The sequence below is a fragment of the Heptranchias perlo genome, chromosome 25 (assembly GCF_035084215.1).
Source record: "Heptranchias perlo isolate sHepPer1 chromosome 25, sHepPer1.hap1, whole genome shotgun sequence".
Lineage (NCBI taxonomy): Eukaryota > Metazoa > Chordata > Chondrichthyes > Hexanchiformes > Hexanchidae > Heptranchias > Heptranchias perlo.
Genome location: NC_090349.1, coordinates 9,815,282 through 9,842,253, shown reverse-complemented (window position 1 = coordinate 9,842,253; position 26,972 = coordinate 9,815,282). Strand labels below are relative to the sequence as shown.

Genomic DNA, 26,972 nt, shown 5'->3' with positions numbered 1-26,972 from the left:
CACACTGCCCTGCCCCGAACCTCACCGTACCTTCAGCCGTGCTCGCCGGCACCTTTCCGATACACTCCTGGGAGAGAGGAGTCGCTCCACCAGACGCTCCTGGATGATGATGGCATCCATGTCAAAGACTGGATTTCTCCCGACCCAGCGGAGAGACCCCTGGTGGACTCCGTCGAAGCCCTCCTGTGGGAGCTGCTGATCGCAAATGAACTGCAGCAGTCTAGTGCCGGGGAAAGGCTGGACTAAGGAACAGTAACCTGGAATTTCCTGCTTTATGCACTGCATCAAGAGCGGGGGTGGGGTGACAGGCACAGAGACTCATCCAAACAGACTTCCTTAAGCCCGAGCTTCGAGGGTTTTTAAAAGATGGCACTGTGACGGGATGAGATTTTTAACCTTGACCTTCTGAATTCTCAGTGCCATTAAACAGAAAACTAAGAGAAAATGCCCCCGCCACAATCAAGATTTACGCTCAATTCCAGGAAATGTTTTTGACAGAATAGTCACTCCAACTGAAAACTGTCAGCTTACAAAAACATGATTCGCCCCCTTCCCATTTACAGTTAGTCACTGGGCAGCCCTCTCCAGCAGAGCGATTAACCCTTTCCCCATCTCTTCCTGTTCATTGTGAGATACGAGGGGATTAATCCTATCAGCTCCTTCTTCCCACTTACAAGAGATACTGGCCAGCCTCGCTAGCTAAGGGGATTAACCCTTTCACCTGTGCCTTCCCAATTCACACTTAGACACTGCATCAGTATAGGGGAAATTACCCCTTTCATCACCACCTTCTATTTACAGTGAGACACTGAAGACCATTTCCTCAGCAAAAGAAAGAAAGACTTACATTTATATAGCACTTTTCACGACCTCAGGACATCCTAAAGCGCTTTGTAGCCAATTAATTACTTTCTTTGAAGTGTTGTCACCGTTGCAATGTAGGAAACACAGCAATCAATTTGTCCCATGAGGTCCCACAAACAGCAAAGAGATAGTGACCAGATATTATCTTTTTTTTAGGTCATGGTTGAGGGATAAATATTGGGCCTCGGTTTAACGTCTCATCCAAAAGACAACACCTCTGACAATGACACTCCCTCAGTACTGCACTGGGAGTGACAAACTAGAGTTTATACTCAAGTCTCTGGAGTGGGTCTGTGAACCCACAACCTTCTTACATTCAGAGGCAAGAGCACTACCAACTGAGCCATGGCTGACACAGGAGACCTCTGCCCACTTACTGCATCAACGAACCTAGCACCGAACAGCAGGGAGGTCAGGTCTCAAAACATACCGTCTAGAATAAGAGTCACTAAAGGGTTATAAATGCTGAACAGCAAAGCAGGATCTGCATGTGACCTCACTTTGCTTTGAATCAGTTCTGCTATGTATCATGTAGCTCAGCTCAGAGGCACAGAACTTAAGCCACCCAGGCCCCAGCGAGATGAAGTCATTGGGAAGCATTAGAGCAACTCTGATGTGGTTCTTGGCACCTCCCACAGAAGCTGAGCTTTTCCTCCACAGCGAATTTGCACTGGGTTTGATCTGCTCACTGTTTACAGTGGATTAAAAGGCCCAAATGGAGCTGTCAAAACCAATACCGAAAATCAACCTCACTATTTCAGAAAACTCACCCAACGCCAAGGTGCTCAGATACTAAGACATTCACGTTATATTTGTGACCTGGGATGTCCCGAGTAAGAATGATACTAATCACTGAGCCCCGGTCCAGGTATTCCTGACTAACAATGGAGCTAAATTGATAACCATGGGTGAGGAGAAGACTTGATGCCCTCAGGTCCGAATTGAACCAGTTTTCAAGGAATTGAGGAATTCTTAGTTTAAATTAAGCAAAATTCATATAGATTCTTGTTAGGATCCCCCCTCCCCACTCCCCACTCCCCTCACCCTCCATCCAACTCTGCCCTTTTCTTGAAGGCGCAGGCTCGTGCTGGCGTATGTTTGACTGATACCAGAAACCCTTCAATACCTCTCCAAGTGGCCCTTCTACATGTGTGGTCCTGGATAGTAAGTGTCAGCAGGTTATTTAACTGTCAGGGCACTGCAGCAGAGTCAAACCCTGTCCTCATCGGATATCCCTACACACACATACACGTGCATAAGCACCCACACACATGCATAAGCACACAAACGTACTCATACACATGTACATACACACACACTCTTTCAAACAGGAGTCATAGCACAATGAACAGGAGCAGGAAATTTGGCTCCTTTTCTCCCTTCATAAATCTGGGATGCTGAGATCAATTAAACTAAACTTGAGACTAGATAACTTAACACCAAGCAGGGATCGAAAACTGAGACTTCCTTGTCCGCGGTGGTCATTACCACGCTAGGTGTAATGCGTTTACCCACTAGGCCATCAGGGAGTTTGCCCTAAGACTACCGAACTGATTGAGACTGGGATTGCTTTTGTGTTGTTAAAATGAGGACTGCACTAAATGCTAGTGTGTTACAATATAATAGATGATCCAGTCCAGATGCACTGCAAACTGATTGAGATTTATCATTTGTATCACAGCAAGCAGCTGGCTCCTCTGAGATAAAGTGGCGTAGTGGGTTGGGCTGTTGCTCTGAACAAATATTTATCCCCTCCAGGAAGTCTCTACTCCTCACGATGGGGGCAAGCAAGCAGAAGTAGTAGGACGTCAATCCAGGCTACGGCACCAAGCTCATCATCTGACAGGCCGAGAGAACTGCCTAACTGTGAGACTGGTGGGATCTCACTCTATGACAACAACTTGCATTTATGTAGTGCCTTTAATGTAGTAAAGCAAGGCGCTTCACAGGAACGATTTCAGACAAAATTTGACACTGAGCCAAAGAAGGAGACATAAGGACAGGTGACAAAACGCTTGGTGAAAGAGCTAGTTTTTAAGCAGAGTTTTAAAGGAGGAGAGAGAGTGAGAGAGGCACAGAGGTTTGAGGAGGGAATTCCAGAGCTTAGTGCCTAGGCGGCTGAAGGCTTGGCCGCCAATGGTGGGCGAAGGAAATGAGGGATGGACAAGAGGCCAGAATTGAAGGAACATCGAGTTCTTGGACGATTGTAGGGCTGGAGCAAGATACAGAGATCGGGAGGAGTGAAGCCATGGAGGGATTTGACCACGAGGATAAGAATTTTAAAATCGAGGCGTTGCCGGATTGGGAACCAATGTAGGTCAGCGAGTATAGGGATGATGGGTGAATGGAACTAAGTTTATGGAGGGTGGACGGTGGGAGGCCGGTGAGGAGAGCACTAAAATAGTTGAGTATGCAGGTAACAAAAGCATGAGTGAGGGTTTCAGCAGCAGATGGGCTGAGGCAGGGGTGGAGACGGGCAATTTACAGAGGTGGAAATAGGCGTTTTTTGTGATGGGGAGGATATGGGGTCGGAAGCTTAATCCTCTAACCCTGTGTGACTCATTAGTGAGATCTCATTTTGATTAGTTGCCTTCAGAAGAAACTTTAAAGAATTTTAACCCTGATTAGGGCAAGCGTTTCATTATTGCTCGTGTCTGTTTAGAAACCAGCCTTTCCATTGCCTCTAGGAGTCTTTATGCAAGATTGTTGTACTCAGCAAGTTTACACTTCTGTGGAGTGTGAAGAAGTTTGTGAATCTGTTGCACAACTCCTGTGTCAAATCACTTGCCTTACACGTGGTTATTTTCAGGAGAGAAGGAACGGAATGAAGTTGAGGAGAGTCTATAATGGTTTTAAACTGTACTGTAGTCAACTGTGGCTCAGTGGAATCATGCTTGCTTCTGAGTCAGAAGATTGTGGGTTCAAGTCCCACTCCAGAGACTTGAGCACAAAATCTAAGCTGATATTCCAGTGCAGCACTGAGGGAGTGCTGCAATGTTGGAGATACCATCTTTTGGATAAGATGTTAAACTGAGGCCCTATCTGCCCTCACAGGTGGATGTAAAAGATCCCATGGCACTATTTGAAGAAGAATGGGGGAGTTCTCCCATGTATCTTGGCCAATATTTATCTCTAATCACTATCACATTGCTGTTTGCAGGACCTTACTGTGTGCAAATTGGCTGCCATTATAACAATGACTGCACTTGAAAAAGAACTTCACCAGCTGCAAAGCACTTTGGGTTGTGAAAGGCGCTATATAAATGCAAGTCTTTCTTTTCTTTTTTACTGGTCCATTGGACAAGGCAGATACCCAAACAGACTTTCCCACTTCTACACTGCCCGTCCTTTACATAGGATATAATGGCCTTCGTTTCCAGAACTGCAAAAAAGGTCTCAGACTGGAATGTGCTTGAAAGAGAATTTTCGGTAAAGAATCTGCGATCTCCAGTGTTGTTTAGATATTGTTAATAGTTTAGTTCCACTGATCGGACATCTACTCATTCAGTTTTATGGCGCTTTCACAAAGATGTACGGTTTGTTATTGAAGCTGGGAGGCTCCAGGTGTCTGGAATCACTCCCAAGCCGCCAAAAGAAATTCTCTGTAAAGACATGCATCCATGTGAAAATGAATGAAAGACTGCACTCAGTGCAACACTAACACTCTGTCCAGAGCAAACTTTGCACTGGAGGGGTAGCCAGGACAGATGGCAAACAAAATAACTTTCGAATAAATTGAGTGGAGTTTTTAAAAAATCATAGCCCAGCGGTCCAACCAATATTTTTTAATGACAGTTTAACTTGCCTCGAGGGACAGGGCTATGTAGTGTCACATTAAACTGAGCTGCCCTGCAGCCAACTCTAGAATGTGAAATAAAGAACTAGACTTCACGTGGGCAACAGTCGATCTGAATGGCTGAACGTTTTTTTGGATCGCGAAGCTCTTGTTTGCTTTCTCCAGTTTTCCCCTCTCCCCTCCCGGCGCCATTGCCTGACCTGCAGTACGATTCCACTAGGAGTTCCCCACAAAAGTGCCTGTTCTTCATGTGCGAGCCGTGATGGTGAGTGTTGGCAGACTATTTTACCAATGGGGACATCGCCGCCCACCATAATCTTGTCCTGATCCGACTTTGTACACACCTCCACTTTCTCTCAGGGAATCATGGGTAGTGAGCAGGGACATGAACCATGATGGACTTTTCTCCTCCCTGACCCAGGGGCACTGTGACCAATTGCAGTGACCCTTAGTGCCACCATGGCTGAGGCAGATCATGGATCAAACCTGGGATCTATCTGTACTGCTTGGTTCCTTTCCACACTGGGCCGTGTTTTAATCATGCATACATCAGGGGACTCCTACAAAGTTACTTGTCTCTCTCTTGCTCCATTCCCAGCTGACCTGCCAATGCTAATCTTGATCTCGCATTTTCAACTTTCTTTCCAAAGCAACATAACAAAAATAAGTATCACAAAACAAAAAACTCTCGCTATGTGAGCAAATTTCTGATGAAGGATATCCCAGTTACAACAAATGGTTACTTGTGTAACACAATCACCTCAGCCCTTGATTCCCAAACCGAGCTAAACTCTAGCATTTGTCACAGCAACCCCCTAGCCATTACATCACTGGCTTCAAATAAGCCAACCCACCTTAGCCAGGTAAAAAGATAGCCTTTCCACCTTAACCAGGCACCAAATGGTCATGCGACCTCAGGCAGGCCCTAAACAGGCCATGGCATCTCACCTAGGACCCTAATAAGTCCTTACATTATTAGGACATTAAAAGCTGGAAATAGATGATATCAGCAGACAAATCCTTAAGACATGCTATGCAAATGGACTTTCAAAAGGCATTCGATAAAGTACCACATAATAGACTTGTTAGCAAAATTAAAGCCCATGGGATTAAAGGGACAGTGGCAGCGTGGATACAAAATTGGCCTAGGGACAGAAAGCAGACAGTAGTGGTGAATGGGAGTTTTTCAGACTGGAGGGAAGCATACAGTGGTGTTCTCAAGGGGTCAGTATTAGGACTACTGCTCTTTTTGATACATATTAATGACCTGGACTGGGTATACAGGGCGTAATTTCAAAGTTTGCAGATGACATGAAACCCAGAAATGTGGTAAACAATGTGGAGAATAGTAACAAACTTCAGGAGGACATAGGCAGACTGGTAAAATGGGTAGACACATGACAGATGAAATTTACCGCAGAGAATTATGAAGTGATACTTTTTGGTAGGAAGAACGAGGAGAGGCAATATAAAATAAATAGTACGATTTTAAAGAGGGTGCAGGAACAAAGAGACCTGGGGATGTATGTACACAAATCTTTGAAGGCGGCAGGACAAGTTGAGAAGGCCGTTAAAACATATGGGATCCTGAGCTTTATTAATAGAGGCATAGGGTACAAAAGCAAAGAAGTTATGATAAACCTTCATAAAACATTGTTAGGCCTCAGCTGGAGTATTGTGTTCAAGTCTGGGCACCACACTTTAGGAAGGGTAACAAGGCCTTAGAGAGGGTGCAGAAGAGACTCACTAGAATGGTACCAGGGATGAGGGACTTCAGTTATGTGGAGAGACTAGAGAAGCTGGGGTTGTTCTCCTTATAGCGGAATGGTTAAATGGAGATTTCGTAGAGGTGTTCAAAATCATGAACAGTTTTGATAGAGTAAATAAGGAAAAACTGTTTCCAGTGACAGGAGGGTTGGTAACCAGAGGACACAGATTTAAGATAATTGGCAAAAGAGCCAGAGGCGACATGAGGAAACATTTTTTTACGCAGCGAGTTGTTATGATCTGGAATGCATTGCCTGAAAGGGTGGTGGAAACAGATTCAATATTAACTTTCAAAAGGGAATTGGATAAATACTTGAAGAGAAAAAATTTACAGGGCTATGGGGAAAGAGCAGGGGAATGGGACTAATTGAATAGCTTTTTTGAAAGAGCCGGCACAGGTCTGATGGGCTGAATGGCCACCTCCTGTACTTTACCGTACTATGATACTATGATACATTCATAGGACATTCCTCTGGCCCACTCTTTTAATGGAAGCACTACCCAGGCCCCAATTTTAACTCCAGACGGGTTATGGTTGGGTATTTGGGTGACTTAGAAACTCACCCACTGCAGCAGAAAGCAGGCCTGGTGTACTTTAACTCCAGAGCCTCATTAACATGCTGCCAGTTCACTTCCTGCGCATTCCAGGCAGGAGATGTGTCGGAAGTGGCTTTTGGCCTTCAGAAAATTGGCGGCCCACTGGCATGAGGGTAGATGTGGGGAAGGGGGTTCCGGGAGGGTCACGTGGGAGGGAAGTGGGAGAGGGGCAGGGGAGGTTGTGACTTTTCTTGTAGTGCACGGAGCAGCACTCCTGCTCCATCTGGAAAGTAAAGAAAGACGAAAGAAAGGCTTGCATTTATATAGAGCCTTTCACAACCTAAGGGCATCCCAAAGCACTTTACAACCAATGAAGTGTTTTTTTGAAGTGTAGTCACTGTTGTAATGTAGGAAACGCGGCAGTCAATATGCACACAGTAAGATCCCACAAACAACAATGCGATAATGACAAGATAATCTCTTGATTTTGGGTCTTGGTTGAGGGATAAATATTGGCCAGGACACCGGGAATAACTCCTCTGCTCTTCTACAAAATAGTCTCCTTGGATCTTTAATGTCCTCCTGAGAGGGCAGATGGGACCTTGGTTTAATGTCTCATCCAAAAGATGCCACCTCTGACAGTGCAGCACTCCCTCAGTATTGCACTGGAATGTCAGCCTGGACTTCTTTATCTTTCTGGCAGCTCCCGACTCTCTTCAGCCCAGCTCGGAAGACACAGCGGCTCCACGCTCAGGCCTGAATTAAAATCGCAGTCAGGCCCGAATGACATCATTAGAGCCCGAGCTGCATATTTTAAGGAGGACCTTGCTGGCTTTGGGCAGGCGGCTTAGCTGCCCGTCCAGGAGCCCGAGTAAAAATTGTGTAATTGAGTAAAAAATGAAGTGTCAGTCCTGAAATTCCACAGTGTTTCTCCCAGTCGCTCCACGGTAATTTCAGCAGGAGACCAGCGGAACGCTGTTTTTCCCCCATTTAGGTCGCTTCTCCACCGGTTCCGCCAATCTCCAGCTGAAATTATGGTGGGAAACCTTATGGAATTTCAGGGCCGTCACCTGCTGGAAGTAGAAAGCTTTCTTTCTCCCTCAAAAAAGCTTTTCGTGAAGAGCCTCTGTCTAGCTATATAGCTGTTTGAGAGAGAGAGTCTGCAATTCTGCAATTGTTCACTCATCAATGCCCAAGAAAACTCGATGGGGTAGATTTTCAACTTGCCGCCTGGGTATAACAGTGGTGTTTTGGACGGGCCCCCTGTTATAGAAACTGCCCAATTTCCATTGAAATCAATGGGAATGAATATTAGGCGGTTTCTATAATGGGCAGCCCATGTAAAATGCCCGTTATACCCGGGCGACAAGTTGAAGATCTACCCCAATGTGCTTCACCAGCACCATTATCTCAGTGAGACTTTTAGCAAATTAGCAACAGTGAAGAACGATCAAACCGGCAACAGTGAAGAGATCAAATCGGCAACAGTGAAGAGATCAAATCATCAACAGTGAAGAGATCAAATCGGCAACAGTGAAGAGATCAAATCGGCAACAGTGAAGAGATCAAATCATCAACAGTGAAGAGATCAAATCGGCAACAGTGAAGAGATAAAAATCATCAACAGTGAAGAGATCAAATCATCAACAGTGAAGAGATCAAATCGGCAACAGTGAAGAGATCAAATCATCAACAGTGAAGAGATCAAATCGGCAACAGTGAAGAGATCAAATCATCAACAGTGAAGAGATCAAATCATCAACAGTGAAGAGATCAAATCGGCAATAGTGAAGAGATCAAATTGGCAACAGTGAAGAGAGATCAAATCATCAACAGTGAAGAGATCAAATCATCAACAGTGAAGAGATCAAATCGGCAACAGTGAAGAGATCAAATCATCAACAGTGAAGAGATCAAATCATCAACAGTGAAGGGATCAAATCGGCAACAGTGAAGAGATCAAATCATCAACGGTGAAGAGATCAAATCATCAACGGTGAAGAGATCAAATCATCAACAGTGAAGGGATCAAATCATCAACAGTGAAGAGATCAAATCGGCAACAGTGAAGGGATCAAATTGGCAACAGTGAAGAGAGATCAAATCATCAACAGTGAAGGGACCAAGTCATCAACAGTGAACAGAGATCAAATCGGCAACAGTGAAAAGCGATCAAATCGGCAACAGTGAAGAGATAAAATCATCAACGGTGAAGAGATCAAATCGGCAACAGTGAAGAGATCAAATCGGCAACAGTGAAGAGATCAAATCAGCAACAGTGAAGAGATCAAATCATCAACAGTGAAGAGATCAAATCGGCAACAGTGAAGAGATCAAATCAGCAACAGTGAAGGGATCAAATCAGCAACAGTGAAGAGATCAAATCAGCAATGGTGAAGAGATCAAATCATCAACAGTGAAGAGATCAAATCATCAACAGTGAAGAGATCAAATCATCAACAGTGAAGAGATCAAATCGGCAACAGTGAAGAGATCAAATCATCAACGGTGAAGAGATCAAATCGGCAACAGTGAAGAGATCAAATCATCAACAGTGAAGAGATCAAATCGGCAACAGTGAAGAGATCAAATCATCAACAGTGAAGAGATCAAATCATCAACGGTGAAGAGATCAAATCGGCAACAGTGAAGAGATCAAATCATCAACAGTGAAGAGATCAAATCGGCAACAGTGAAGAGATCAAATCATCAACAGTGAAGAGATCAAATCGGCAACAGTGAAGAGATCAAATCATCAACAGTGAAGAGATCAAATCATCAACGGTGAAGAGATCAAATCATCAACAGTGAAGAGATCAAATCATCAACAGTGAAGGGATCAAATCATCAACAGTGAAGAGATCAAATCATCAACAGTGAAGGGATCAAATCATCAACAGTGAAGAGATCAAATCATACCTAGTGGGACATTCAGAGGAAAAGCAATGGATCTCGAAATGTGCACGAGCCACTCGAGCATCATCCTCGTAATCCGTGGTATCACCAATCAGATCAACACACTGTAGTCCCCTCCTATTACTAGTGCCAATAATTCTATATAAAGCCCACATTCAGAGGCTGACAAACATTGCAAAAGAACAGCTTGAATTGAAGACTTTATGACAAAAGAATTAATTGTCCGTTCACGTTGCGGTGTGAAACTCCAAGCTTCTCGTTTCTGGTGACGTTATCTTCCACCAGCCTATCCGAACGGGAGAGAGTCAGCGTCCCAGGCTGGGCCCTGATCCCAGACTCGTTGCAGCTGGGAGGCTTTGTCAGGCATCCTGTTGCTATAAATACAGGTTATTCAGATCCTTCGTGTAGGGCCCCTGTGTACTACTTCTGAATGAAACGCAGCAAGTGCCAAACTCTGACATCACACAGGGTTGGAGCCAAAGAAATCATCACCAGCTGTAAGTTTAATATGAACAAGAGAGAAAGGGAGCGAGAGAAGAGGAAGAGAGAGGGAGCTGTGAAAGGCAGGTGAAAGAGAGAGAGAACGAGAACAAGAGGCCAAAAAAAGGAAGAAACAGGAGAGGAGAGAAAGAGGGAAAGGAGAAAGAAGGCAAAGAACAGTGAAGAGCATGTGGCAAAACATAGAAGAGATCAAAAAAAGGAAGTGAGAGGGAGTGAGGGACCTGGGTGTCTTTGTACACCAGTCACTGAAAGCTAACATGCAAGCAATCAGGAAGACAAATGGCATGTTGGCCTTTATTACAAGAGGATTTGAGTACAGGAGTAAAGATGTCTTACTGCAATTATACAGGGCCTTGGTGAGACCGCACCTGGAGTATTGTGTTCAATTTTGGTCTCCTTACCTAAGAAAGGATATACTTGCCATAGAGGGAGTGCAACGAAGGTTCACCAGACTGATTCCTGGGATGGTGGGATTGTCGTATGAGGAGAGATTGAGTAGACTAGGCCTGTATTTTCTAGAGTTTGGAAGAATGAGAGGTGATCTCATTGAAACATACAAAATTCTTACAGGGCTCATCAGGGTAGATGCAAGGAGGATGTTTCCCCTGGCTGGGGAGTCTAGAACCAGGGGTCACAGTCTCAGAATGAAGGGTGGGCCATTTAGGACTGAGATGAGGAGAAATTTCTTCACTCAGAGGGTGGTGAATGTTTGGAATTCTCTACCCCAAAGGGCTGTGGAGGCTCAGTCATTGAGTACATTCAAAACAGAGATTGATAGATTTCTAGATATTAAAGACATCGAGGGATATGGGGATGGTGCAGGAAAATGACGTTGAGGTAGAAGATCAGCCATGATCTTGTTGAATGGGGGAGCAGGCTCGAAGGGCCAAGTGGCCTACTCCTGCTCCTATTTCTTCTGTTCTTATGTGAGCAAGAGACTCAACCAGGAAGTACAGAAGTACAGCGGTAGAGTGAGAGAGTACCAAGAGAGGGAGGCGAGAGACAGCAGTGAGAGAAGCGTGCTGGCAGAGAAAAAGTGACAGCAAGGTGGATAATTCAATAGACATGGAGAGATAAATAGTGCAGAATAGCAGGAGAGAAAGATCAGGAACTACAACTATTGATGCAAAGGAACTTTTGAAACAGGTTACCTCCAGCAGCAGTAAATTAACTCCTGAGTGTCTCTTCCTTTCCTCTTATCCACTAAACTAACATACCCCTGTCACCAACCCCACCCCCCAACTCTAGCCCTGAACCCCTGTTTCTCTCCAGTTTCTCCCCATCCTGCCTCATGCCCTCTCCAAGCTCATATTGTCCATGAAACCTACCTCCTGATCCTTTGACCCCATTCCCATTAAACTTCTAGTCATCCAATTTCCCTCCCTTGCCCCCCATGCTAGCCAGCTTTGTAAATGGTTCTCTCTCCTCAGGCACTGTTCCCCTTTCTTTCAAATCTCAAATTCAAACCTACCCATGACCCCTCTGTCCTTGCAAATGGCCGCCCCATCCCTAAACTCCCTTTCCTCTCTAAGGTTCTTGAACATGCTGTTGCCTTCTGGATCCGCACTCATCTCTCCCGCAACTCCCTGTTTGAATCTCTCGAATCCACCTCTTTGACCAAGCTTTTGATCACCCATTCCTAATCTCGCTTTCTTTGACTCGCCTTCTGTTTTCCCTCACACATCCGTGAGGCGCCACGTGGAGTTTGTCTGCATGAAAGTCGTGATGTAAATGCAAGTTGTGATTTCTGATTGGACTGCTCGTCTGATTCAGAGCCTCATGAGTTCAGCTAGTGATGCAATGTGACTCTCGCTGCTGTCCATTCAGGTCGTCATGACGATACGTACACATTGGACGACAGCGACCCCTATGCCCAGGTATGAACCTAGTGTCTGCCCCACTGTCCCTGAATAACCTGGCAATCCACGGTGTTAGCACTCCTTGCACCGTGTCAGCTGTGGCTCAGTGGTAGCATTCTTGCCTCTGAGCCCAATGGTTACGAGCTGAAGCCCCACCCCAGAAACTTGAGGACAAAATCTAGGCTGGCAGTCCAGTGCAGTACTGAGGGAGTGCTGCACTGTCGGACTGCTGCACTGCTGCTGTCTTTCGGATGAGACGTTAAACTGATGCCCCGTCTACCCTCTCAGATGGATGGAAAAGATCCCATGATACTAGTCAAAGAAGCACAGGGGAGTCCTCCCCGGTGTCCCTATCACTCAACCAACATCTGAAAACAGATTATCTGGTCATTATCACATTGCCGTGCACAAATTGGCTGCTGTGTTTCCTACATTACAACAGTGACTACACTTCAAAGTACTTCATTGGCTGTAGACTGCTTTGGGATGTCCTGAGGCTATGAAAGGCGCTATATAAATGCAAGTTCTTTTCTTTTGCACCTGAGGGGTGACATTGATCTTCCATTGGAAGTGAATGGAAAAGAGAATCGGGCGAGGTGTAAAATGGTTATCGATTCACTATGAGCCTGGCTCGTGCTACCACTGAACACCAATTTCAGCCCCCTCGTGTCGATGGCAATGCATTATCAGATAAAAAAGTGAAACAGCAGCAACACCCTCTTCATCCCGGGAAAAGGATTGGATCAGGCTGTAATGTTCAATGGTTTCCACAAGAGGAAGCCACAGGACGGCAAGAGCTCGTGATAAACCTCTTCAACACAAGTCCATTTATTTACTACGAGGCTGTGCTCCTCCTCTTTTGCCAGTTTTTCTCCATTATTGAGTCCCCCCACAATATCAGCCTTGACTCAGTTGGTAGCACTCTCACCTCTGAGTCAGAAGGTCGTGGGTTCATGTCCCACCCAGCACTCCAGTGCAAGTACTGAGAGAGTGCTGCACTGTCAGAGGCGCCATCGTTCAGATGAGATGTCAAACCGAGGCCCCATCTGTCCTCTCAGGTGGAAGTAAAAGATCCCATGGCACTGTTTCGAAGAAGAGCAGGGTAGTTCTCCCCAGTGTCCTGGCCAATATTTATCCCTCAACCAATATTTATCCCTCAACCAAAACAGATTATCTGGTCATTTATCTCATTACTGTTTGTGGGAGCTTGCTGTGTGCAAATTGATTGCTGTGTTTCCTACATCAGTAATTAGTCTCAGCGCCCCCAGCTAAGGGGGAGGGGCAACATTATATTGGGTGCCTGCTCCTAACTGTGATCTAGTAACCATTGTTGGAAAGTGGACATGCATGGAAATTGGGTGAGTTCAGGGCTGGGCCTCAGCTGTGATGCCCTCCAGAGTTGAATATCCTGCAAACACTCAATGCCTAGGTGTACGCATGAAGAGATGTCCCGTTGGCGAGGTGGGGGTGGAGGGCTACTGGTGCCTATGTAACTGTACTTCAGACAGATCTGGCACCTTCAGGAGAGGAGGGGAGAGCACAAAAGGAGACTATTTAAAAATAAAGAGAAATGGCCTGAAATTATGCTGGGGCTTCTCCTGATCTTGCTGTAACTTCAGCAGGTGACCGGTGGTCCCTCAGCACTCCCTCAGTACTGCACTGAAGTGTCAGCCTAGATTTTGTGCTCAAATCTCTGGAGTGGGGCTTGAATCCATGACCTTCTAACTGAGAGGCGAAAGTGGTACCGCTCAGTCTCAGCTGAAGCAGTGTTTTGGGAATCTGTGAGAACAAGCAACTAATGGCTTTACCTAGAACATACAAAGGGGCTGCTATCCCCTATAATCAGGGACACTGGCTATGGGCCTGGAAAAGTCAAATTCCTTTCTAATACATGGGATAGTGGGATCTTTACAGGCTGGAGCTGTGAGCCATCAGGTTTTCCTCTCAGGAGAAGGGAGGAGAAAATTGAAACAAAGACAGAAAAATAAAATTACATCATTGGTGGCACAGCAGGCCTGTTGGTAAATTTGATTTAAGATTGGTGGTGCTACAATTGCAACGTTGCCATCAGTGCCTCAATAATGGTTATAGTCCAACTGTTTTATTTGAAAATCACAAGCTTTCGGAGGCTTTCTCCTTCGTCAGGTGAGGATCCCACACTCACCTGACGAAGGAGAAAGCCTCCGAAAGCTTGTGATTTTCAAATAAAACAGTTGGACTATAACCTGGTGTTGTAAGATTCCTTACATTTGTCAACCCCAGTCCATCACTGCGCATCTCCACATCAATAATGGTGACAGCTCCTTCAGTGGAAGGCTTTGGTCACAAGGTGGCGCCCAGCACCACCATCTCTGAGACTTTCCCCTGGGAATGGTATCGGGAGGAGCACATGGATTTCCTTCATCAGAATTCAGCAGCTTGTATCATTCAGATAAAATGCAAGGATAGAAGCACTCTGAATAATTCTGTGGAAAATGTACTTGAGTTGGATACTGCCTGATCCACAGAGAGGCTTACTCTCTCTCATCCTTCTGTATGATACAGTGATATGGATTGACTAAGCTTACTTGGCTTCAAAATAATAACCCAAATAAATGTCCTGAGGTCAAACCATCTGGTACGCACCTGGCGTCTGCCTCAAATACATTTCCAATCTTTTAGCGGATTTCATGAATAATAAATTCATCAGAATTCATTCTTTGTAATGGCTGGAAGCAAAATAAATCTTGTAAACAGAACAAGGATTCCAAACCCAATTTGACTGCAGCCCAAGCATCTCAGACACTCTCTGCCTCCTCTTTCCCCAGCTCCCAGGACACTCCCTCACCACCATCTTGGGCTTATCGCCTTCATTACAACCTTTCTCTGTCACCCTGTTTTATCGTCAGGTTGGACGTGTTTCTGGAGGTTTCATCACATGACCTCCTGTCTCCTATCAGCTGTTTTCCCCCATCTCCAATATTTTTACATCTCATAAACCAAAAGTGTTCAAAGAAAATGAAAAAAACACACAATTTTTTTTAAGTACCCCTATGATTTTTCTCTCGATTGCTCGCAGCAGTGTCCAGGAGATTAATCTTTAATTTCTGGAGACTCCAGGACAAACCTGGAAGGTTGGCAACCCTACCTCCAGCCTTCAGAGTCCCGATCCATTCGCTCAAACCACACCCTGCAATTCACACCTCACTCGCAACCAGCCAGAGACTCCTTCCACCCAGGATGCAGGAGCAATATCCACCTTGGCCCCTGGTAACATTTTAAACTTTGGTTCACCAGATGCCGAGCGCAACTGGCCCTCGCACCAAGTAGCTCGACTGCTTTACTTTGAGTTCTTAATATTATTTAAATATTGTAACAACAACAACTTGATTTTATGTAGTGCTTTTAACGTGGGAGAGAAAACATCCCAGTCAAGGTGCTTCACAAAAGCTTATGGGAAAAAATGGACACCGAGCCACAGAAGGAGATATTAGGACAGGTGATCAAAAGCTTGTTCAGAGGTGGGTTTTAAGGAGGGTCTTAAAGGAGGAGAGAGGCGGAGAGCTTTAGGGAGTGAACTCCATAGCGTGGGGTCTAGACGGCTGAAAGTCCACAGCCCAAAATGGTGGGTCAAAGGGAAGGGGAATGCAGAGGAATGGAGAGTTCCGAGGGGATTGTAGGGCTGGAGGAGGTTACAGAGATAGGGAGGGGTAAAACTATTATGGGATTTAAACACAAGGAGAATTTTAAATTTGAGGTGTTGGGAGGCCGGGAGCCAATGTATGTTAAAACAAAATTAGTTAAGGTCCAAAGTGCATGAGGAGGATAGAGTTATAAATCCATCTCATTGCCCTAACTTAACTAACAAGTGTAAACAATTTTACAACACCAAGTTATAGTCCAGCAATTTTATTTTAAATTCACAAGCTTTCGGAGATTTTCTCCTTCCTCAGGCAAATGTTTCAAGATCTCCTTGAAGCCTACGCATTTAATCTTAACTAACAAGGTCACAGAGACAATGTCTTGAAATCATATTACACAACATACAATCCCTACCCTCACTAGAGAAACCGTGCAACCACCATTAGTTTTTGCCCTTTGCTGGCTTCGAGTGAGACTCCTCTGATCGGCCAGCAGCAGGCGCTCTTCACTGGGGAAATGCTGGAACCCTGTCATAATGTTATAATCAAACACTCTTTTGTCAATCCAGAATCTGGTTTGAAATTTTGCCCATAGTTATCTAGACCCAACATGGCTGCCACACACAACACGATCCATTAGTTAGCCAATTATAGGCCAGTGGATTGCCCTCACTTCACTAATAATTCATCAGGAGTTACTATGGGCGATAGTAATTGACATTAACATGCGCACGTGACATTGCTCCATCGGTTTTCTGCCCCTGAAAGTGTTCCTTCACTCACAGCCTCACATGAAGTGAAGCAATGAAAGTCTCACTAGCTCGTTTCCTGCACCTTTTATCACCCCCATTGCTGGACTGCATTGTAGATGAACGCAAGCAAAGGGCCTTCACTTTTCTTCTTAAAGGAGAAGATGGCCCACCACCCATCACAAAGAGCCGCAGGAATCCCAAGGCTTCGGCCTCTCTTCCCTCATGAGGAGCAAACCCTGGAACTTCTGAGCAGGAATAGGGGGGGGGGGGAGGCGGAGCAGTGGGAGATGGAGAAGCAGGAGGAGATGTGCCAGTTTCAGTTAGATGAGGTAACTTCTCGTATTATATTTCATCATTTCCTGCTGCTCAAAGGCAATCTGCCATCATAATAATTTGCGAATACTTAAGTTCAAAGCTGGCACTGAAAGGGTAATGGCAATTGGGCAGCTCGTCTACCCCGGCTAACCCCTTTACATCTTCTATCCCCCCACGTGTGCCACAGAGGAAGGGAAGCAAGAGTAGCCTGGCCCCCTCGGCTTCCGCCACACCAAGCCCCTCTTCACCATCCCTAGAGACTTGAGTACAAAATTCAGGCTGACACTCCAGTACAGTACTGAGGGAGTGCAGCACTGTCGGAGGTGCCATCTTTCAGATGAGACGTTAAACCGAGGCCGTGTCTGCCCTCTCTGGTGGACCGAAAAGATCCCATGGCACTGTTTCGAAGAAGAGCAGGAGAGTTCTCCCCAGTGTCCTGGCCAATATTTATCCCTGAACCAACATCACTAAAAAAGATTATCTGGTCATAGAATCATAGAAAGGTTACAGCACGGAAGGATGCCATTCGGCCCATCGAGTCCACGCTGGGCATGATCTCATTGCTGTTTGTGGGACCTTGCTGTGCTCAAATTGGCTGCCACGTTTCCTGCATTATAACTGTGACTACACGTCACAAAATATTTAATTGGCTGTAAAGTGCTTTGGAACGTCCTGAGGTAATGAAAGGCGCTATATAAATGCAAGTCATTCATTCATTCGTCACTGCAACTCACCCATGCTATCAGCAGCGCAGAGACACCAATCAGGGGGAAGGGGCTTAATAGTGAGACTGAGGGGAACTCACTTGGTGGTCAGGACAAGGTAGGGATGGAGGATGGGGAGGCAGTCATTGCTGACTGGAGGGTAAGGAGATGGCCACCATTGGCTGAGGAGCCTGGGGACCCAGGCAAGGGGTCCAGCATCTAAAAGAAGGCTGCTTGAAGATCAACCATATGTAAAGGTAGTGGAGTCGGTGTCCCAGAATGCACTGCAGGTGGTGGCTCTGTTGGAGAAGTCCACTGCCCGCCTCTGTGGTACCACGATAGCATGCAGTCAACTGTGCAGTACGTGGTAACTCTGCAACAATCTACAGCAGAGGCTCTCCAACAGAGGAACTAAGGTCAGGTGTAGCCTCTAACATGGCAGCCACAACTGTTACCATGGGCTCCAGAGCGGAGAGGGCCATCTCTCGGGGTGGCAGAAACGTGATCCGTAGCATTCAGTTTGCATTCCCGCTGGTCAATAACTAAGCAGAGCCAGAGCCCAATACAAGTGGCCTGGCAGGGGTGTGTTCCCATAATGATGCTGTCTCTCAAAAGTATGTGTCCCCGCCCATCAGCCCCCTTCAGATGACCTGAGATGAGGGCTACCTCAGCTCCTACGCCCCTGCTAAACAGCACCTGCTAGCTACCTCAGAATCCCCGCCACTGAGGGGTAGTATGAGACTAGGTTTAAAAAGGGCACCCAATTGTATGCAGCAGGAGAGGGCATAGTGATACATTTTTCTATGGATCGAAGAATTGCTAGCATTGAAGTTATATGTGCAGGTCTCCCTGGTGATGTGCCTCCTCTTAATAGCAAAGGAAAAATGAGGAATTGCCTAAGATAAATACCATTGTCGTTTGAAGTACAAAATTCCCAAAAATAAAAAAAAACTGAAGCCAAAACAAATCCTGAAGCTATCGACAAAGGGGAAAGATGGCAGAAACTGAAAGGAAAAAAAGAATTACATTTATATAGCATCTCTTCACGACCTCAGAATGTCCCAAAGCGCTTTACAACCAATGAAGTACTTTTGAAGTGTAGTCACTCTTGTAATTTAGGAAATTGGGCAGCCAATTTGTGCACAGCAAGCTCTCACAAACAGCAATGAGACAATGACCAGATAAACAGCTTTTAGTGATGTTGGTTGAGGGATAAATATTGGCCGGTATACTGGGGAGAATTCCCCTGATTTCCTTTGAAATAATGTCATGGGATCTTGTACGTCCACCTGAGAGGGCAAACGGGGTCTTGGTTTAACATCTCATCCGAAAGATGGCACCTCCGACAGTGCAGCACTCCCTGAGCACTGTACTGGAGCGTCAGCCTGGATTATGTACTCAAGTCTCTGGAGTCAGACTTGAATATACGACTCAGGCCAGATTGCTACCATTGAGCTACAACTGACAGTGAAATACTAAACGAGTCCTCAGCAGTAAACCACAAGATTACTGTTGAAAACGGCTTCGAACTCCAACTCCACCGGTGCACTGCCAGCCAGCAATCCAACACACCTCCACCCCTGAGATTGCGCAGGGGTTTCCCTGGTCTCCGACCATATCTTTCAGAAATGGCCTTTCACGGTGTTTCTCTATGGCGCTCTGCCGATCTTTCTGACAATCTCTCCCCCACCTCCCCGCCGATCTCCCCCTACCCCCCCACCCCGGCTGATCTCCTGCCAAAACTGAGAGGACTCCCCGCGGAATCTCAAGGCTGGCACATTTTCTAATGCTGGTCAGTCCCATTCATCCTTCCCCCACAGGTATCAGCAGTGACCAAAGTCCATAGGCAACACTTCTCGACTGAATGGGAGAGACCCCTTTATCTGCCGACGGTTGGAGTCAGGCTTTACATGTACCTGACGCAGTGGGAGTTTGCAATATCTGCTGGAATCTTTTTAATAGTTAATCAGCATATTACCAGCAGAGATTGAGGTCTTTTCAAAAGCTTGCCCGGAACACTTGGAAGAGCAATGAGCTTTGTCAAACAGTCATTCCAGTTGCAAAAAGACTTAAAAGACTTGCATTTATATGGCGCCTTTCATGACCTCAGGACGTCCCAAAGCACTTTACAACCAATGAAGTACTTTTGAAGTGTAGTCACTGTTGTAATTTTAGGAAACACAGCAGCCAATTTTGCGCACAGCAAGGTCCCACAAACAGCAATGTGATAATGACCAGATAATCTGTTTTAGTGATGTTAGTTGAGAGATAAATATTGGCCAGGACACCGGGGAGAACTCCCCTGCTCTTCTTCCGAAAGCTGGCACCTCCAACAGTGCAGCACTCCCTCAGTACTGCACTGAAGTGTCAGCCTGCATTATATGCTCAAGTCTCTGGAGTGGGACTTGAACCACCCCCCCTTGACAGTCAACGGCATTACCATCGCTGAATCCCCCACCATCAACATCCTGAGGGTCACCATTGACCAGAAACGTAACTGGACCAGCCACATAAATACAGTGGCTACAAGAGCAGGTCAGAGGCTGGGTATTCTGCAGCGAATGACTCACTTCCTGACTCTCCAAAGCCTTTCTACCATCTACAAGGCACAAGTCAGGAGTGTGATGGAATACTCTCCACTTGCCTGGACGAGTGCAGCTCCAACAACACTCAAGCTCAACACCATCCAGGACAAAGCAGCCTGCTTGATTGGCACCCCATCCACCACCCTAAACATTCACTCCCACCATCACCGGCGCACTGTGGCTGCAGTGTGTACCATCTACAAGATGCACTGAAGCAATTCACCAAGGCTTGTTCGACAGCACCTCCCAAACCCACGACATCTACCAGTTAGAAGGACAAGGGTAGCAGGCGCATGGGAACACCACCATCTGCAGCTTCCCCTCCAAGTCACACACCATCCCGACTTGGAAATATATCACCGTTCCTTCATCATCGCTGGGTCAAAATCCTGGAACTCCCTACCTTACCGCACTATGGGAGAACCTTCACCACACGGACTGTGGCGGTTCAAGAAGGCAGCTCACCACCACCTTTCTCAAAGGCAATTAGGGATGGTTAATAAATGCTGGCCTCGCTAGCGATGCCCACAACCCATGAATGAATTAAAAAAATCACGTCCTTCTGATTCAGAGGCGAGAGTGCTACTAAATGAGCCACAGTTGACACTACTTGTAGGTATTGCAAATTACCAGTTGTGCTGTATAGTATTTTGCCCATATTTCTGCTTCAGTGAATCATCTTAAATGTAAATCAATCTGATCAGTAGTGTCATCTGTACAAAGTGGTTATTGCTGTTTTCGTATCTTCGCGTTCTTCCCTCAGAGAAGAGCGTGTGGAAGGATTCGTAGGCTGATCCACAGTCTGACAGGCCACAACATGAGCACTTTGTCCACGGCCGTAACCATCTTTAAACCAGCCAACAGGGAGCTTCGTCCCATACGGCAGGAGGGTTTTACGAACTCCCACAACCCATGCGGAGGGGGGGTGGGACCACCCACACCCATTGAACTCGAGTATCCCGCTGGCTGTCAACTCAAAGCTTAGAGTTGGACCTCCAGTTTCCACTCTTTAAAGGTGGAGAGGGAAGTGGAGAGGGGGAGGGGTTTAGGGAGCAAGAGTCGGACTGAGACGGCTGAAGGCTGTACCCTCAAGGGGTGGGGAGGGGGTTGGTGGGCATGTACAACAGGCCTAAGATGGAGGACCAAGGGGTGTGGGAAGGGATATAATGCTGAAGTACGTCACAGTAATAGGGTGGGGTGAGGCCATGCAGGGAATTGAAGACTAGGTATGGACTGGGACATAGGGCACCAATGTAGGTCAGTGTTGTTTAGGGTGATGGGCAAGCAGGACTTAGTGCAGGACAGGCTTCAGCTGGCTGAGGTTGGGACAAGTTGGGGTTTGTAGAGGGGAGCAGGCCAGCAATGAGAAAGCAAGTCTTGAGGCGGCAAAAACAATAATAATTACACATTCGCTCAGTCATGTCCGATCAATTAGTGGGTAAATAAACTGGTCCTGTGTGGTACTGATAATCCAGAACAGAGAGGTCCCAGCTTTTTTCTACGATCTTAGCTGAATCAACACTGGTCTCAGTTCCTGGTCGTTTCACTGTGACTCCTGGTGGAAACTGCAAATGTGGTAACAGCCGGCAAGGAAAGGCTTCTGCTTGGCTGTGATGCCTTCCACAGTCAAACAGCCTGCCAACATTTATTGTCCAGGCTCACTCGTGAGGAGCTACAACTCACAATTTATATGCCAACCCAGCAGATTTTGCGGTCATTTTTTGGTCCGGTGCCAGCTCACATAAATTATCTGATTTATATTGAATTTAATTTCACAACCTGCCAGGGTAGGATTTGAACTCGTGAGCTCTGGCTCTCTGATCTAGTACAATAACAGCTACATTACCGCGCACTGCATCAGAGCGCCCACCATCACTCAGGAAACCATGCCCCAAAGCGACTGGCGTATTAGCGGATCACGTTGATAGACGCAGAGGAATTGGGGGAGTGTGTGCGGCCCTACAGTCAGGAGAGCGAGCTAAGGGGAGGACTACAAAGTAGAAAAAAAAAGAACAAAAACACACAGAGATTCAAATCACATTCCACACTGTCGATTCCCAAGTCGTTAACATCACACGTGCCAAACAGCTGCTCCGTCTTCTAGTAAAACTCCAGACCAGTCATAAAAGATCAGAAATCTGTCTCCTGCATCTGCAGAGGAAACTGTGTCAGGCACCCAAACCCTCTCTCAGCCAACAATTCAAGTCACAGCAACACACCCAGAGCTGTAAACATGGCTAATCCACAACTGCCGATTAGTTATTAAAAACATTCCAGCAGATATTCCAAACTCCTACCGCACCAGGTACATGTAAAGCCTGACTCCAACCATAGGCAGATCAAGGTGTCTCTCCTGTTCAGTCGATAAATGAATTACCAGTCGTGATCTTGAGTCACACGTACCAGTGAGGTGCCAGGTTTGATCTGCAGTTGGATGATCTCAGCTGAAACAACTGGTACTACAAATAACAACAACTTGCATTTATATCATGTCTTTAACGTAGTAAAACATCCCCAGCTTCACTGGAGCATTATTAAACAAAATTTGACACTGAGCCACATAAGGAGATATTAGGACAGGTGACCAAAAGCTTGGTCAAAGAGGCAGGTTTTAGGGGGCGTCTTAAAGAAGGAGAGGTAAGAGACGGAGAGGTTTAGGGAGGGAATTTCAGAGCTTGGGGCCTAGGCTGCTGAAGGCACGGCCACCAATGGTGGGACGATGGAAATCAGAGATGCGCAAGAGGCCAGAATTGGAGGAGAGCAGAGATCTTGGCGGGTTGTAGAGAGGTTACAGAGATTGGGAGGGGCGATGCCATGGAGGAATTTGAAAACAAGAATGAGAATTTTAAAATCGAGGTGTTGCCGGATTGGGAGCCAATGTAAGTCAGCGAGCACAGGGGTGATGGGTGATACGGTTACAACATGAGTAACCCTTACCTTGCTGAGTAAACAGGAACTCCAGACAGTTACATAACGACAAACCCTTGCATTTCTAAAGAAACATAACTCCATACAGTTACACAGTGAGTAACCCTTACACTGCTGAGTAAATAACTACTCTGTACAGTTACACAACAAACCAATAAATGCTTTAATTCTTAGCCCGCTTCCCCATAGGGAACGACATCAATCAGCTGGTCAAACCCACGTCCCCTGTACCCGCAGGCGATTGACGGCCTAAGGGTGGGTTGTCTTTTTACCCTCTTTGCCTGTGAAAGGTGTGGAACATGGGGAAGGGGAAGAGAGATTAAAATCATTTTTAAATGAGTGATTAATGGGAGCTGGGTGGTGTAGTGGGTTAGACACTGGCCTATTATGTATGGAACGTAGGTTCAAATCCAGCCCAAACTGAGGAGATAAAAGTCTCCACTCTCCGTTGACTGCACATACCTGGTTACCCTGCACAGTCTCAGTCCAGCTTCTGCCACAAAACTGCCCATAAGTGACAATGTCACTCAGAAACTGATAAGGGAACGTGAAGGGTGAAAAGCTTTTGTTAGGTGCCCCAACATCCCTCACCTGGAGCACAAGACTCTCAAAGAAGCCACTAACAAAATAAATCATTATTTCTTTTAATGGAAATGCTGTTAGACTGTTCCACACCCTCTGCTAGGGTGGATGAGTGTGTATCCATGGAAACCAATTACTGGAAGGGTTGAGCGGTTCCCAGATGTGAAGCCATTATGGGTTCCAAGCAGCTAAACAGCACTGTGTGACCTCATCAGAATTCAGTCCAACTGGTCATTAAACAAATGTGTTAGGTAGTGATTCAAAGTGCCATTCACGCTCACCAGTAACCATGGAAACAGTGGGTCAATTGTAAAGACCAGGCTCAAGAGTGATTCAATTTTCTGTATAAATATTCAGCATTAAAGGTACAGCACAACACAGGAGGGGGAGGTACTTCAAGAGAAATTATTTTTGTTTTCTGGTCCTCCGTATTTCTCCCCTCCTCTTCTCATGGTGCAATCTATTGCGGGAGTCCGGTTCCATAAACACTATCGCCTTTCAGTACCCATTCCAAGTCGTCATTCTTCCATTCTTAACGTGTAAGTCTGGCAGGCTATTTTATCATGGAGGCCCTCACAGCTGAGACCAAAGATACCATCAACCAAAGTCCGCACGTTCACACGCACAGGAGCCACAAGATAGCAATCAAGAAGGGGAACCCTAAATGATTTTTCACCTCTCTAGCCCGGGGACACAAAGGCCAATTTTAGCTCACCTACACCATCTCAGGTAAGCACAGCTATCACAGCACAGACTGAGTCAAGATGCCAGCTCCTTCCTGGGCTGTACCCTGGATAGTGAGCTGACCAGCTAAGCCATAGAAGAAGCACACACCAAGGAGTTCACCCTTACTTACACGATAGCTAATCACAAGCAGTAACCAACCTGCCTGTAGGAGAGGCAGAGAACACAACAAATGTTTTACCATGATTGGTCTGTTCTCGCCTGTCGTACAATCAACTTATGACTTAGCCAGTCAAAGGAAAGGACTTTGGGCTCCCCTGATGAACTAGTGAGTAAAGCCCACTGCCCAGTGTAGTATCAAGCCAGAGAGTTCTATGTTTAATTCCTCGTCTGTGCTGAGTTAGGTGACGTAAGCAGGAGTGGAAGCAATTTCTTAGAGACCATTTTTCTCTGGATTCCATTGGGGGCTGGGACTAGGACAGGATTGGTACATCTAAAGCCCACCTACCAGCAAATATATCAGTTCCTTCTCTCTCCAGAAACTCATCCAATTGCCCCTTAAACCCTTCTATACTTTCCACTTCAATGGTCTTCCATGTAAAATATTCCACAACTTCTTTACCCCTTAGGTAAAAATGCTCTGACTGACATCATCTGACTCCAAACTTCTTAATTTTTAAATTGCATCCCTTGATATTTTAACCTTTCACCACGGCAAACAATTTGTCTGGATCGATTTTATGAATCCCTTTCAAAAACTTAAATAAGTCACTTCAAAGTCGTTTCTCTTCCTAAGTAAACAAGCTCAACTTCTTTAACCTTTCCTCACAACTTAATTTCCTGACATCTGGAATCATCTCCTTGTTTCCCTCTGTACTTTCAAGAGCGATTTTATGCTTCTTACGATTAGGTGACCAGAACTGCACGTAAAACTTCAGATAGTGTCTCACCACTGTCTTATCCACCATATTCATGGGGCTTTCCATCAACTTTCACCACGAACAAAGCAAACTTCAGAACTCAAGCCATGTCCCACCACTATCCTATCCCCATTATACGCCCATCCTGACCCCTTTCCTGGCCCCGTTATACTCCCATCCTGACCCCTTTCCTGCCCCCGTTATACTCCCATCCTGACCCCTTTCCTGCCCCCGTTATACTCCCATCCTGACCCCTTTCCTGCCCCCGTTATACTCCCATCCTGGCCCCTTTCCTGCCCCCGTTATACTCCTATCCCGACCCCTTTCCTGGCCCTGCTCCCTGCCCAATTTTGCTGCTCCATCCCACTTCTATCTTGCTACTTATGGCAAAATGGCAGCATCCCTAGCAACCACCCTCTAAAGAGCAGTACTGCAAAAACTCTTTCATTCATCCTCTTAAATGAATCTATTGCCGTTTAGAATATAAAGAACACATTTATTTTGTCCTGGCTGACATTTATCTCTCAGCCAACACCGCTAAAACAGATTAGCTGGTCATTTATCTCATTGCTGTATGTGGGACCGTGCTGTGCACAAAATGGCTGCTTCATTTCCTTACATTACAACAATGACTATGTTTCAAACGTACTTCATTGGCTGTGAAGTGCTTTGGGATGTTCTGAGGTTGTGCTATAGAAATACAAGACCTTTCTTTGCATTTTTTTGTGTATGGGAGGTGTGCATTCTTGTGTGTGGGGGCCTCAGAATTTCTGGGCACAGGGACCTGAGTGTTTGTTTATGCAGTGGCCCCTTTTTTTTGTCTAATGGGGTCTCCCATTTTTTTTGTGTATGCGGGGCTTGGATTTCTGTGCAACCATACGCAGCCCACTCACCAGCTCCAACACATGCCTCTGGTTCACAGCACTAAAAAGTTGTGCAGCCTCACTCGAGGGCATCAAAAGGTTGGCATGTGACCAGCCTCCCAAAAGAAATTCCACAGGGGTTCTCCCAATCTCCTGCCGTAACTTAGTTCCCACAGAGAAATGGTGTAAACAGGATATTGGTAGAGCCCCCTACCCTCCATGGGATTTCAGCTCCAGAATCCCCTGTGTTGAGTTAGCTGATCTCAACAGGGGAGGTGGGGGAATGGGGAGGATAGTGAGACCACTGGGAGGTAAAGGCATTAAAAATCAGGCAGATCCTTACATAGGAATTGCTGGATGAAAGAAGACCAAGGTCCATCTAGTTCGCCTTCTACCATCCTGGTAGTCGCATAATACAACGATAATGGACTTGTTGACTAATCATAGCAATCAATCTCTATCAATTAGTCTACAACAGACCCAGACATGAGGTGAGGAAACCAAAGTGGGGGAGAACTTTGAGAACCTTAGGTCCAAAGTCACCTGTACCTCCCAAGCCTGCTACACTGACCACATGTCATGTCTCAATGCGTCCCAAAATTGATCACTTCTGATCCCTGTCCAGTGCCCCCTGCTGCAAAGTGTGCAGGGAATTCCCATTTATTTCCGCTTGTTTTTGCGCCCAGATTCCAGCGCAACTGAACCAGCGCAAAAGATCGAGGAATTTAAAACGTAGGTGAGTTATGCCCAAAACCATTTATGCTCGTGTTTTCCACAAT

At 46.0% G+C, this 26,972-nt stretch overlaps 1 protein-coding gene across 4 annotated transcripts in view; it reads right to left on the bottom strand.

Moving 5' to 3' along the window:
• septin5a (septin 5a) overlaps positions 1–26,972 on the bottom strand; it is a 116,138-nt gene that overhangs the window by 37,029 nt on the left and 52,137 nt on the right. Inside the window, exon 1 of one of the 4 annotated variants that reach the window (XM_068005548.1) lies at positions 31–300. The exons of the other annotated variants lie outside the window; for them this stretch is intronic. Coding sequence (XP_067861649.1) covers positions 31–285 — 255 coding nt within the window. The 5' untranslated portion in view covers positions 286–300. Of the gene's footprint in view, positions 1–30; positions 301–26,972 lie in introns of those variants that run through there. 4 annotated transcript variants of the gene reach the window in all.